This window comes from Condylura cristata, unplaced genomic scaffold, assembly GCF_000260355.1.
Source record: "Condylura cristata isolate star-nosed mole 26May11 unplaced genomic scaffold, ConCri1.0 scaffold00029, whole genome shotgun sequence".
NCBI classification, from domain to species: domain Eukaryota; kingdom Metazoa; phylum Chordata; class Mammalia; order Eulipotyphla; family Talpidae; genus Condylura; species Condylura cristata.
Genome location: NW_004567130.1, coordinates 23,377,731 through 23,392,374, shown reverse-complemented (window position 1 = coordinate 23,392,374; position 14,644 = coordinate 23,377,731). Strand labels below are relative to the sequence as shown.

Here is a 14,644-nt window from a genome sequence, read left to right as displayed (position 1 = left end):
ATTATACACAGTGAAATTAGCCAGAAAGAAAAAGGAAAATATTGGTTTCACTTATAGGAGGAATGTGAGGGAACCAATAAGGAATCAGAAAGAAAAATTGTAATAGTTAAAAAAAAATTAGCAGACAATGATTAATGGGAGACACTTTGCAGGGGGGAGGGAGAGGGATTAAAGCAGGGGAGGGAAGAGCACGGGTGACCTGGTGGTGGGAATTGTACAGGGATACACCTGAGAGGATGAAAGCAAACATCGTACAAAAAGGAAGAATGATGTAAAAAAAATACATATAAATATATACGTGTACATTGAATTCATTCATTCATTCATTAAGCAAATTCTTAAAAATAATTTTTAAAAAACCTAACTCTTGAAAGCAGACTACGGAACTGCGGGATCCAGTGGACGGGCAGCGCAAGAGGGCGCCGCGGACAGCGGTGGTGGACCGTGGCACACTGATCGCGGGCGCCCTGGGGACACCTCGAGTGGGGTCTAGACCCCTAAATCATAATGATACAAACCAACATCACTTCAACTAAAACAAAACTCACTGAGTTCGAGCTAAACCCTCTAGACCCAGGATCTGGGGGAGCGCCATCCGCGTCAGACTTCTGCAGCGTGCGCGTGCTGGAGGTCACCCTGAGTCTCTGAGCTGGGCTGTGCGTGCCCGGGACCCCACGGAGCGCGTAACCACTCCGGTGTCTTGATGCCACCTTAAATCTTGTGGCGTCGCTCTCCCTTTCGCACTCAGCGGTATCTTCCAGACGGTTCCTCCCAGGAGATCGTGGTGATCATCACAGTCATTCTGTTTTAATTCTCAAGCACATAATTGGCATCCAATGAGTGTTTGTTAATTCAATGTCAGAAGAGGAGCCTGACCTTGCTCTTTTCCTGCCTCTCTCTCTGCAACCGGTCATTACCCGCCCCCTGCACTACCCATGGGAGTCCCACCAAAGTGAAGAGAACTTACAGCTACAACTGTCAAAGAAGTGGCATTTTCCGACTTCCTTACTACTAGGCTTACTCTGAGAGCTGAAAAACCTATCCAGTAGGTACTGTTTATTTTTCCAGACAGAAAATGAAGGCTTCAAGAGTTTCAGTAACCTCCCCCAAGTCACAAATCTGTTAAGTGATGACGGCAGAATTTAAACCTCACTCATTTGACTTAAGTCAGAGCTCTGGACCCCTGTATTCTATCCCACGCTATTATTTTTATGTCTGCTGTTTCTTTCAGATACAATAGCAGTGGCTACATTGAAGATATTAATGTAAACTTCATAGTGTGGGAAATACATGGCAGGAAAGACTATAGCTTTAACAATACTATGAAGAAGGTATGACATCTCTTAGCTGAAATGGAATTTTGCTTGTGTTTGGTGTGCCTTTCTATTTTAAAGCAGTATATAACTTATCTAAGGAAAATAGCGCAATCAACTGTGTGTGTGGGAGGTGGTGCCTCTATATTAAACTCTATTATACTGAAATTCATTTATGAAAAAGTCATTGTCATATAAAACAAAGAAGTCAGAGAAATAATGTTTATAGTAGGGTGATGTAGTTGTAGATGAATATTTTACTACCTCTCCATGCTGTATTCATTGTTTCATTCTAGATGGGTCTTCCTTTGACTTTTGAACATTCATCACATTTGTATTAAATCAAGCAAACACTCTCTAGAATTTGTCTCACTTCACTCCTTTGTCTCCATAAGCTCATGGTTTTCCTCCATCATCAAAGGCCGATCAATCTCAACCTCCTCGTGAATTATCTTTATTCTGCCCTTTAACTTTTACAACACAGAAGAAAAGGCTTACCGCTCCCACTCACCACATTTCACCTCCCTTCGTGTAAGATACTCTACCCTGGAGGGCTTCCATCTTGATGAAGCCTTTCTAGAAGTTACCAGTGTTGGTTCCCGAGATTCCGCAGATTGCCCACACAAGCAAAACCAGGGACGACTCCTTCCGAAGTAACTTTGTCATCTATTAAAGGCCTTAATCTCCAAAAATGCTTGCCTACCCAGAGAGCAGCTGAGACATGTTTGCACTGCAGTCACCTCCATCCTACTGCAAGAAGTGATTAACCTTCATTATATGGCCAAACACATCCATCCCACCTCACATTTATTCCTGCACTTGTTCAGCACCCAATATGTAAATCCCCCAGTCTAATTCCTCCCACAGTCCCATTCCCTACGTGATTCTTTGTTCCTTGTGCCTTGGTCCAGACTTCCAATATTTTCCATCTTCTCAAATCTTTCTAATATACCTTAAATATCTCTAGGTTCTTCTTTGATATACATGTTTAAAGGTATGTCATTTCTCTATTTTCTATCAAATCAAAGGTATTCTTTCCTCACCCATTTACTTAGGAATGAGCTGTGGTATTTATAATTTCCCGAATCACCAGTATCATTTCTAGATCATTGTCTCTCCCCTGTAAGGTGGGGCTCTTGTCATCTACCCCATCTCTACTTGTTGCGGTCCTGTATTCGGAATGCAGTGATTTCTACTCATCCTCCAAAATATTTTCCAGTTGACTCCTTAATTCTACCAGCTATCAAGTAGAGTTATTGCAGAGAAAAAGGAGTCTGGTCAGAAACTATAATTCCCAGCCCCATTTGCAGCGAGGTAGAACCACATTACAGAAACTATGTTTCATCTCCAGGATGAAGTGCTTAAATGGGGAGAACGGAGGGTGTCACATGCATCTACGTTGCTTCCCATTTCCTTTCACATGACAATATATTACAGCAATAATTAAGGATGGAGTAGATGAGAGCTGAATGAAGACGGTCCAGTGAGGGGACTTCAGTGAACCACCAAGCAGAAATATCCTGCATTCCTAATTCACCATGAGGAGAACCACCCAGAAGAACCCATTAACCTGACACATATGCCTTGAAATATGTGTGGTCAAAAATAACATCTTAATTAATTAATTAATTCTGAGAGTTGGTGTCTATTACTATAATGCAGCAGACTACCTTGATGAATATAGCTCCCTCTATATTAAAATTCAAAGTTCTCAGCCTTTAACCTCAATTCTTTAGCTCTCTCGTTTTCTCCCATTACCCTTCTGGCTCTCACTTTATCTGACACAGTTTAGGTATTCACTGTGTTAAACCATCTCCTTCACCCTCCCTAAGACTCCCATTTTTCTTCCCTTCTTCTCCAGTCTAACTTTGTGGCCTATGGTTCATCCTTCAACCACAGCCTTAGTAATATCTGTATGTAATTTTCCCCAGTGTTTCCCTGTTCACTGATATGCAGTTTCAAACAACAAACTTTCTTCTTAATCCATTCCTGCATTTGAGATCTTGGTGATTTTGGGAATAATAAATGTAATTATAATAACTGAACATAAGAACTTAACTATTGGGAATGGTGACTGAAAAGATAATTAATCAAGTGGAGGAAGAATCCAGAATTACACAAAAAGGAAAAACTGACCTCAATACAGAAAGAATATAATAGACAAGGGAGATTTATGGCTAAGATGTAAGGTTCTGAAAAAAAGAGAGGAAAGAGTATTAATGAGAAACAATCTTTAAAAATCTGTTGAAAAAAATTAAGGCACCAAAAAGTAGTATGCATTGACCAAAACACAAAAATGTCTAAAATTAAATCAAGTGACATCATCAATGATTACATTCACAAGTGGTTGCATTCACGAATGACATGATTGTGAAACAGTTAAAATTAGTGAGCTTAAGAAGTTCTCTACAAGTTTAATATAGAAAGTCAATCGTTTCTTTGTAGACCAGCAAATATTTAAATAGTACATTTTTTAATATAGAATTTTCAATAGCATCAAAACATATGAAATACTTGGGAAATTATTAGTATGCAAAATATTTTGACAGAGCGGTTGTTTACATGAAGCCCAGACATGGAAATCAATGACCAGGCTTAACAAGCATCTCCCACTAGAGGATGCCTGGGGGCCTCAGGTAAGAAAAACATCACCTTGCACGGTACTACCTTCTAATAACTGACCTGGAATCTCAGAATTAACAAAAGCTTGATGGAAATACTTTGCATTTAAATTTGGGTTTTTTTGTAAATCAGAGCCGATTATAATTTCAAAATACGATGTCTTATTTGTTTAACTTCCTGTTGCTCCTAAGTAATAACACTTTTGCTTTCATCTCTCTTGTTTTAAGTCTGTATCTCAACGTTATTAAGTACCTGACAAACATGTAAATGTGCTGCAAGTGAGTTAAAGAATGACTGGTTCAATTCTTGTATTACTGAAAGATCACTTCCTAATTCAACTACCCATCTTATCATGTTCTCATGATTTTTTCAATAGAATTTTCCTGAGTTGAAATCAATTTATATTATTTGGAGAATCAGGTTATATATCATAAGTAAAAAAGGGATCTAGAAAGTATTTAAGATTTATTTATTCATGCTTGCAGAACTGGGGTACAGGCCAGAGGTGTTGTGGGTGAGAGGATTCACCAGAGGCAGAACAGGAAGCAGAACAGATAGACTGAAATACACTGCTGAGGGGAGCAGCAGGCAGGTCAGAGGAGGTCTGCCGCGCCATGTGGGTCAGCTCCCGGGCCGGGGATTAAACTCGTGCTGCAGGAGCTTCGGAGAGCTTCATAATGCTTTAACCGTTGTGTCACCAGGGAAAGCCGGAAAGCATTTTTTATAATAATCTTATTTTGCTTCTACATTCACGTCCAGCCAGAGATATATACGAATAAAGAGTGCTATCCTTTGTATCCCCAGATCCAAATAGCCCACTTCCCATCATTCAGTCCCTGTCTTTCCAGCAACTTGATCCTAGGAGCTGTTCATGAACAATCCTCTGAATAATACTTCAACTCCAACATAACATTCAGTCCATTGATGCAAACACCCTTAAACACCTCCAAGTTCTCTTTTCCCTCTTTCTTCAGATGAAATTCCATGCTCAGTAATTATATGTCCCCTCAAATTTTTTGGCCCCACTTACTTCTTAGTTGTGTCTAAAGCACAACCCTGATGAAATGCAACAAGGACCTTAGCAGTTGGTTGTGATCAGGGAAACACAAGCCCAAACTGAATTGCTCCACTTTAATCGCATGATTAAAAACTGTCACGAAGTTTCATTTTTTAAAATCAAAATTTAGCCTCTAAAATTCTATGCAGCTCTAAAAAGTTTTAGGTGAGAATAACTACTGCATCTCCAAATAATTTTCCAAGATAAATATATCAGAGTATGATTGTACTTATTAAAATCAGAAAAAGACCTTAATGTTTTTGTCTTTGCTTCCTGTCCAGAACTATAAACACTGTTTTTCTTATGCAATTGGAAAACCAGGAGACTTAAACCAACCATATGAGATTATCAACAAGTCTAACTATAACCATTTAGTGTGGCCTGTGGATCATGCTGGCATGTATGTGTTCAATGTGAAGATCCTGGATCCAAACTACAGGTGAATATATTTTACTGCATTGCTGTCAGTATTGGTGTTTCAAAATTAAGTTGTTACTTCTTGGATTTCATTTGCTGTCATCCAAATATCCAATCAGTGTTATTCTTATTTACTATTGTGACTTATTATTTATTTTATGCAAAAGCTCATATTTCCCTTTTCATTTTATAGTATTCACAAACATTCTATAGAGATAGAAGATTCATGTTCAACATCAATCACATTTAGAATCTGAGGACTTTACTATTTTTTATTGCTGCAGTGAGGCAAATATAACATACAATCTGCCTTCAAAGTGACAAGGAAGAGTGAGGATTCAAGTGCAAACCAAAAGAGGTTAAGTCAGAGGGGGAACATTAAATATTTTTCAAAGGTAATCATTTGTAATTTTGATGGGCACAATACGTCAAAAATGGGCAGGAACAATACCATTTTGACCAAAACTTCCTGAAGAATATGGGACATTACTGAAATTTACATGACCAGAGTTCTCGCATAGACCCTTCCGGGGAAAGATAGCTCACTAGTGACAGAGTAGAGCTGAACAGCAGCACTGCACACAGGCACGGAATCATGACGAAGGGTGGAAGAAAGCCTGAGTGAGAAAGGCAGAAGACTGGAAGCAGAGGAATTCAAGGCGGTTTAAAGTGTAATTGCAAACCATGGCCTTGAGCGTTTCTTAGTGTGTGTGCCAGGAAGGGCTAAGGATAAAAGTGCTATTCTGAGGACATCAGCCTAAGAATAAAGTATGTTATACCATAACAATATCAAAGAACGACACAGATAAATGTAAAGAGCAAACTTAAGGCAAGAAGGGAGGTCTGATGGGACAACAAGTGAAGACAGAAGAAAGTCTCGATAAATAGGCAGCAGGAAATAATAGATTATCACGAGCTAATGTGGCAAACGAAGGGGAAGGGGTCATGGTGACCTCACGTTTTCTAGGCTCAGTGATTACAAATTATGGTATTTTTCTTTCACCAAAATGGCTAATGTCGTAGTTTTCCATTGGGTAAGTATTAAGACACTTGTTTTTGACAGGACAATAAAACACTGAATGAAGTTCGCCTATAAATAACTAAAAATTATAATCTGTGCCTTCAGTTGAAGGGAATAGCTAGCTGAGGATAAAGAGTTGAAAATATAAATATGGGTGTCCTATGATGATTCTGTGAGCACACATAATTAAAATATAAAAGGAGCAGAAAAAAGATGTAAGAGATAACCACAGTTAAGGAATTGAAGGTTATGAGAAAAAGAACGGGTAGCAAGTTCTTTCTTTCTTTCTTTCTTTTTTGCATTATACAAGAAACACTGTTTATTCAAGAAGACTGAAAAAGAGATTAACCTATATTGAAACTAAAAATGGAGTGGGGAAGGAGGAGGATAAGAAGGAGGAAGGGAGGGAGGGTAGGAAAGGATAGACAGATAGATAGATATTTAATTTTCATTCTTGATTATTGTTCACGATATGGGGGTTCTCCCCTCAGTGTGGTCCCCATAGTTTTCCCAACCCCAAGCACTGAGAGAACCCCACTGTTATCCCTTGTGCTCTCCTCTCCCCTGTTTTCTCCCTCCCATCTCGCCCACTCCCACCCCACCCCCCTTCTGAATGATCTTCTTGCAAAAGGTTACAGGTGACCCACCCACTCTTCAGTGCTGTCACTTAATGATTCAGGCCCCAGCTTGGGGAAGGAGGAAGTTTGAAGTGCTTGAAAGCCTGAGCTTTATAAGTAGGCTGGATTAGGATTTATATCAGCTGGAAATTTTTGCCCAATCTTTTATCCAAGGGTAGGGAGGAATATTTCCATAGAGAATTTCTTTAAAGGGCTCATGACAAGGTAGGATAAAATTTCTATTTTACTCTAAAATGTCCAATAAATAACTTATGTTAAAATAACTTCACATAAAATAGCATCACATAATTCAAGAGGGAAGAATATTAATAGAAAGGATAAAAGGTCATCAAAGCTGGGGATGACGGTTATATATTAAGAATTAGAATAAATGTGTAGAAAGTTAAGAAGGGGCTCCCCAAAGGGTTTGTGGGAAGATGGTGAGATGATCCCATCTTTTATTTCCCTTCCCTTCTTTTTTTTTTTTTAATTTATTTATTTGTGCAGGCCAGAGGTGCAGGAGTGTTGAGAGGATTCACCAGAGACAGAGTGGGGAGCAGAACAGGCTAACTGACGATGTCCACTGCTGAGGGGAGCAGCGGGCGGGTCAGGAGAGGTCACCTCCGGGGCCGGGGATGGAACTCGTGCTGAAGTGGCCTTAGCCTCCTAGAACAGTGTATTAACCCACTGCACCACCAGGCAGGGCCTCCCTTTCCTTCTTAATCCCCTAAGTGAAGACACATAATTAAAGTAGAGGAAAAAAATCTTTCTCATACTATATCATCTGGAAAATTTAGAAAGCTCTTAAACACAGACTTCAAGTTTTGTGATAGGAAATTTTTACTGATGAGAACCAAAGATCTGCTGGCCAGTCATCATCAATCTGCCCACGAAGAGAAGCTGCTATACAGCAGGTTACACACCCCCTTGCAAGAGTCACCTTCGCTAGCCTATCTGTTTTCTACACCCTAAGCCACTCAGCTACCCAGGAAAAGCCTTAGAAGTTCCTAAGAGGAAATCACCTATACTCATGACATGTCTCCTGGGATCATCCCAACATCCATCACAGCAAACATCTCTCTCTGAGGGAAACTGCTAAGTGCACAAAGATAAATACCAGTAGAAAACACAATTCCCACTTCTAGAAGTTCCGCTGGAAATGGACCAAACCTATAGTGAAAGTCTGCAGTGACTTAATTCTGCTGCAGTCCCCAGAATGGCCTGGGTGGTCATTCTGTGACCAGGACAGTAAGTCCATGACACCGTGGACTTCCCTGGCAGTTACTGCTTCAGGCCCATGAGTCACTGGTGCCTCCAAATTACACTGTTGTGGCACTGTGGACATTGTCCACACTTTCTGGCAGTGGCGGGGGATACCAGACATACCTGCCGTGAAACAGGTTACACGAGCTAATTCTTTCAGTTTGCTTGAACAGAGCAAACCTCTGCTTGTATGAGGAATCCTCAACTGATTGCCATCAGCCTGCTTCAGAAAATCATGGGTGGCCAATGAACTCTCCCTGGTAGAGGCCGCTCGGCACATATGACACACGCCTCCTGCAACGGGTTCCACACATGACCACCGCCATCTTCGGCAGTGGCTTCCACGAGCCAGCAGCGACCTGCCTCAGCTGGCATGACCTTGTTTGCCCTTCGTTGCTATTTTGAGTAGCACTTTGAGGGGGAAGGTTATCCTACCGTTCTTCAGAGTCAGAGCCCAGGAATAGAACTCTTAATTCAGGCTCCACAAATACAGAGAACTTTATTAGCTAAAAATACAAGTGTGTCTAACTCAGTTAGGAAACAATGAAAAACATCTGTTTTGATACATGAATCAACTGAAGTGTTACCATACCGAGACATCAGGACAAATGCATATGATTCACAAGGACTAAAGAAACACGAAACAATATAAAATGCATATGCTCAGTGAGAGATTATTTCAATGTCTATACCAAAGCAGGAAGGTAGGGGAGATTAATTACAACGTTGTCTTTTATTTGCAACCAAATAAAAGTACAGATTTTAAAACAATTTTGTTATGAACAATTTCAAATCTATACAAAAAGGTAAAGAGATTAGTATCATGAGATACATGAACTCATAACCCTGCTTCAACATAGGGCTTCCTGAGAATGACATTGAGCTAGAAAAAACAGCCTGTAATCTGAAGAAAACAAACAAACAAAAAAACACAGAAATACATGAAGCCATGAATCTAAATAGTCAATAGAACCTTAAGTAGACTACAAAAAGAAAGAAAGAAAGCATCCTACTTACTGGAATTCAAAAAGGAGACTTCTGTTGCTACCTGGGCTGTATCATAAGAGAAGTTTTCACATAGGGGAATATAAGATCAGAAGAACTCAAACTGATTTTTAAAACAAATAGTTTTTACTCTAAAATATAATTATCTATGTAAAGCAAAGTAGTAATAAGTTACTATGATGTTTTGCAACATATTTAAAAATAAAAGACATCAATAATGCAAGTAGGAGAGAGTAATTAATAGTGTTGTAAGAGCCTTATACATAGAGATATAATATTTGCCAGTAAAGTGTTATAAACTAATGATGTCTATTGCAATACTGATAACATTAGAAAAAGAATCATAACCATAAAAAAGCAGTAAGGAGATAAAATGAAATCATTAAAAAGTCTTTATTAATACAAAAAGTACAGGAGAGAGAAATAAGTGACATAAAGAAAACAAGTAACAAGATTGTGGAAATTAATTCATATATACCAGCAATTACATTAAATACATGCATTCTAAATACCCCCAATCAAAAAACAGATTGTCCTAGTGGATGAAAAAAAAAATCAAGAATTAGCTATCATACAAACCATAACCCATATTAAACACAAAGACAACAGGCAGGTTAAAAGTAAAAGTCAGAGGCCCTCCCTGGTGGCGCAGCGGTTATAGCGCAGCACTGAGAAGCTAAAGCCGCTTCAGCAAGAATTCAAACCCCGCCTGCCCGGGAGGTGACCACAGGGCGCGGCAGACCTCTCCTGACCCGCCCGCTGCTCCCCTCAGCAGTGGACTTCGTGGATCTGCCTGTTCTGCTCCCCACTCTGTCTCTGGTGAAGCCTCTCGCCGCCCCGAGCCTCTGGCCTGTACCCCAGTTCTGTATGCACAAATAAATAAATCTTAAAAAAAAAAAAAGAAAAAGTCAGCAAAAGATATACCATGCTAACACTGCGTCGAACGAGTGACTGCACTATCAGATAAAGTAGAATTCCGAACAAGGAAAGGATAAAGATGACAAAATAATCTTAAATGTGTGTGCACCTTCCAAATACATAAGACACAAACTGATAGAACTAAGAGGAAAAATAGACATTCCTGTAGTCATGCATGGAGACATAACACTTCTCAGAGAAGACAGAAAATCCTTGCACCATCAACTAACTCAATACAATGAACGATCATAGAGCCAGAACCAAAAGCCTCCAAAGACACATTCCTTTCTCTAAATAAGTAACATTTGCTTCTGTTCACCCTGATAACACTAGGATTCTCTCCAGGCTCCCGACTCACCACCAGGTCACCACAGTGCTCCCCACTTCCTCCCCTCTTCTGTCCCAGTCCCACCCCTGCTCTCCCCACTTTGACTGTCCAGTGCTCTAGGCATTTTTCAGGGGTATCGTCCAGGTTTGTCTTTCTCTGGTAGTTAGATTGTTTTCTCCATAGTCCTCTTACTAGTGACACCACCCGGTATCGCCTTTCTGCTCTGACTTACTTCCCCTATCATGACCTCTTCCAACTCCATCCATGTCACCGCAGACAACACAAAATTCTCTTTTGACACTGCTGTGTACTCCAGTGTCCCTAAGTACCAAATCTGCATACTCCTCTCTCTTGGGGCATTTAGGCTGTTTCCATAACTTGCCTATTGTAAACAGGCTTCGGCGAATGGGAATACAAACTACTGTCCAATTAAATTCAAAAGCAATCATGACTCCCTGTGCAAAGAGGATAAAGTCCAGATCCCTAAGCCTTTCTTTAAGCCCCCAAGCAGCAGCCACACCAACCCGCTGCTGCTCTGCTCTGTGTGCACCAAGACGCTTCATTACCTTTGATAGACATCTTTACGCCAGAAGTACCCTGGCCTGGCAAACTCTAGCCCTTCTTCTCTGTTCACTTAAACTCCAGGAGTATTTTAGGGCCCACCCTGTGACTTTTTGATTAGCCTTGGCCACTGATACAAGTTCCCCCTGCTATCTGAAAATAGACCAGGCTTATACAAATTTTCCTAAGTTGAAATGGCATAAAGCAAAGACATGATTACCAAAACATATCCTATAAAATCATTCCAAACGGTATATAAAATCTAAAATAACCCTAACACATTAAAATTCCGGAATAATGCAATAAACATGCACCAGCATCAAGGTCATTCCAGGACCTTGAGCTGCGTGGGCTCACTCTCTCCGGGCTGCGGGCTCCCTTGGACTTGCTGAATCAGAACGGAGGCTGATCCCTATTATACTTTCACTTTTTGTGGAAAAGCAGAAATTCTCATGGGATTTCTTTCAGTTAGTGAAAACAAGGACTTCCAGAAAACCAGAGGAGCCATGCAAACTTCCAAAAGTTAGTGCCCGAAATTGCTTTGCTGTGAAAATTCCTGTGTCTACACCATTCAGAACTTACAGTTCAGAATTTTGTGATATTCTCTGTGAGTTGTTGTGTACATGTAAATTCCACAAATTGGTATGATGGTGGAGAATCTTCTTTGGTTTGAATCCTAATTTTGCCACTAGTAGCCATACAATCTTGAGCAAATTGTGTGACCTCTTTGAGTGTGATTATTTGTGAAGTGGATCAATAATACCTACGTTATAGCATTCTGAAGGTTAAGTGAGGTAATGCTCAGGAAAATTCTGTCTTTGCCGAGCTCATAACAGTCAATAAAAGTAAGTTTCCTTCTTCTTTATTCTCCCACATGACAGTAGGTGACATTATGTCACAAGGATTGAGTTATATACTGTATCATTCCAAGCAGTATACTAAATTATGAGGATGCCAACAACTTTAGAAATGATAATATAGTTCCCTATATCAGGTTACTAACTCTGAGCTTGTTGAAGGAGTCGGCCACAGATGCTGGGTTCAGAAAGATCTGAATTCACATCATAGCTTTGCTACTCACAACTGTATAAACTTTTGCAAGTAGCTTACCCTTCCTCATTTAAAAAGAAGGGTTGCAGGCCCTCCCTGGTGGCACAGTGGGTTAAAGCACAGCACTGAGAAGCTAAAGCCACTTCAGCATGAGTTCGATCCCCTCCCCGGGGTGACCCACAGGGCGCGGCAGACCTCTCCTGGCCCGCCCGCTGCTCCCCTCAGCAGTGGACTTCATCGATCTGCCTGTTTTGCTCCCCACTCTGTCTCTGATGAATCGTCTCACCGCCCCTGCGCCTCTGGGCTGTACCCCAGTTCTGTATGCACAAATAAATCTTTAAAAGGAAAAAAAATATATATATATATAAAGAAGGGTTGCTATGAGTAGTAATTAAGAAAAAGCATGTCACACACTTGGTATACTGTCCACTGCACATTCAATTCTTGATATTTTACAAAATATTAATGCTCAGTAATGTTAAGCATTTCTTATTTCTGTCCATATTATTGTTAATTAATAGTAATATCTTTATTGTGTGTGCCTGGGAACCAGCATCCAATAAGTACCTATGTCTCCAAGTGAGCGGCAGTGTTGTAAAACAATGTTACCTCAATAATGTAAAAAAATATATGAAGCTGTTAGGAAGACAGTGAGGTCCCACTGACAATTTCTAAGGAATCTGAACCAGCCTAAATTCCATCCAGGGAGGTCGTATCGCCACTATGTAAAGGTTCTGCTTCTAGCCATGGTCAAGATCATGGTGTTTTAACTAAGATTATATAGAAGATTTAACTAGATGCTACTTCATTTCGTCTTTAACCTTGTTCTTCAACTTTGCAGCTTCTGTAACCTAACGGCCACATTTGCAGTAGAGACCATTGGCATGATTCCCAGGTAACGCCCAGAGACAGGGGCACAGCTAACAAGGATCAGCACCTCTCCCGCTTGTCTCCCCAAAGCAGCAGCCACTCTTCAGAATCCCCGGGATATATCTTATTATGCATATTAATAATTTATGCAGTATGACAGAGGTGAATCCTACAAAGAAGGGGAAAAAATCTCTCATGAAATGTGCATGGCCACACCAGAAGCTTTTATAAATCTTTTATTTAGATAAAGGGGTACCTATGAAATCTCTGGGTACCTATGAAATCTCTTTTCCTAGATGACAGGCACCTGTTATCTTCTTGGAACCTTAATACTTCCGCCCTAGATGTGATCTTCTAAAAATTGCAAGTGTGTATTCTACCAGGGAGATGGCGGGAAGGAATTCCTGAGCAGTGTTACTGCGGGGGGGGGGGTCCCCCTTTTCCTGCTTCGCTTTAATTGCCACAGTCTTCCCATCAAATGTGTCTTTCAACTCCACCCGGGGGACAGAGGTAGACAGCCGCAGTGAGGGGACTGGGCAGGGTCACTGGCGGTGCCCTGCCCCCTGACCGTTGGTTTGATGCATCCGGGGAAACAAGCAGTAAGTGTTATCTCTCTAGTCTTGATGACACTTCTTTGGCGAGCAAAGGAAACTCTTAGCCCAAAATTGGGGCCACAGCGATTTTGCTTGTCTGTCTCGGGCCTGGTATTTTGTTTTGTTTTTGTATAATGTTAAACAAACATGGGAGACAAAAAAGTAAGTTCCTTAACACCCTACTTTATATATTACTGATTCCTTGATTTTTGTGTGCTAATGGAATGTCATGGATGCAAATAACCTATAACTCATACATAGGTAACAACATAGGTAAATCCTATGTTGTTTCTGAGTGACTGGGAAAGACACACAGTGCTTCTGTAGCAGCCTGCTCCTCAGACGAAAGTTCCTGTGATTGCTGGACCATCCTCACTGCCTGAATCCTGACACATGGGAGATGCCCTTGATCCTTCACATTCCTCAAATTCCACATCTTAACGGTCACAGGTTCAATCCACTCTCACTGCCGAATCTATCTCAGCTCTAACAAACATCTCTGCATCGCTTTGGCTACTAACTTAAGACCCTCATCTTGCTGTTATTCTTTTTAAACTCTTCAAAGCTGTTTATTTTCTGCTTCCCATCCGTCTCTTGCTTCCCACTCATCCGTTCTCCACACTACAATCATAACCTCCTTCTGAAATGAAAATTCTAGATCATGTTTCTGAAACTCCCTCTAGCTCCTAGGCTATACGCTATTCGTTGATAGAAGCTGTCTTTGTCATTTCTTACCACCCAGAATTCCTCATCTCAAACCGCTCTATCTCCTACCTGGGCTCGAGTCACACTGAACTAGTTCTAGTTCCAGGAAGTCTGGGGGTGCACATAAGGTATCCCCATGTCCCCATGCTTTTGCCTAAAGCCAACTCATGAGTGGGGCACCGCCAGCGACCTGCCCAGTCCCCTCACTGCGGCTGTCTACCTCTGTCCCTTGGGTGGAGTTGAAAGACACATTTGATGGGAAGACTGTGGCAATTAAAGGGAAGGAGGAAAAGGGGGACCCCCC

At 40.8% G+C, this 14,644-nt stretch overlaps 1 protein-coding gene across 1 annotated transcript in view; it reads left to right on the top strand.

The window, feature by feature from the left end:
* LOC101632219 (chromosome unknown open reading frame, human C1orf101) overlaps positions 1–14,644 on the top strand; it is a 66,503-nt gene that overhangs the window by 47,319 nt on the left and 4,540 nt on the right. The window contains exons 20-23 of the mRNA XM_012730875.1: positions 1,232–1,331; positions 3,863–3,949; positions 5,274–5,431; positions 13,014–13,067. Coding sequence (XP_012586329.1) covers positions 1,232–1,331; positions 3,863–3,949; positions 5,274–5,431; positions 13,014–13,067 — 399 coding nt within the window. The remainder of the gene's footprint in view (positions 1–1,231; positions 1,332–3,862; positions 3,950–5,273; positions 5,432–13,013; positions 13,068–14,644) is intronic.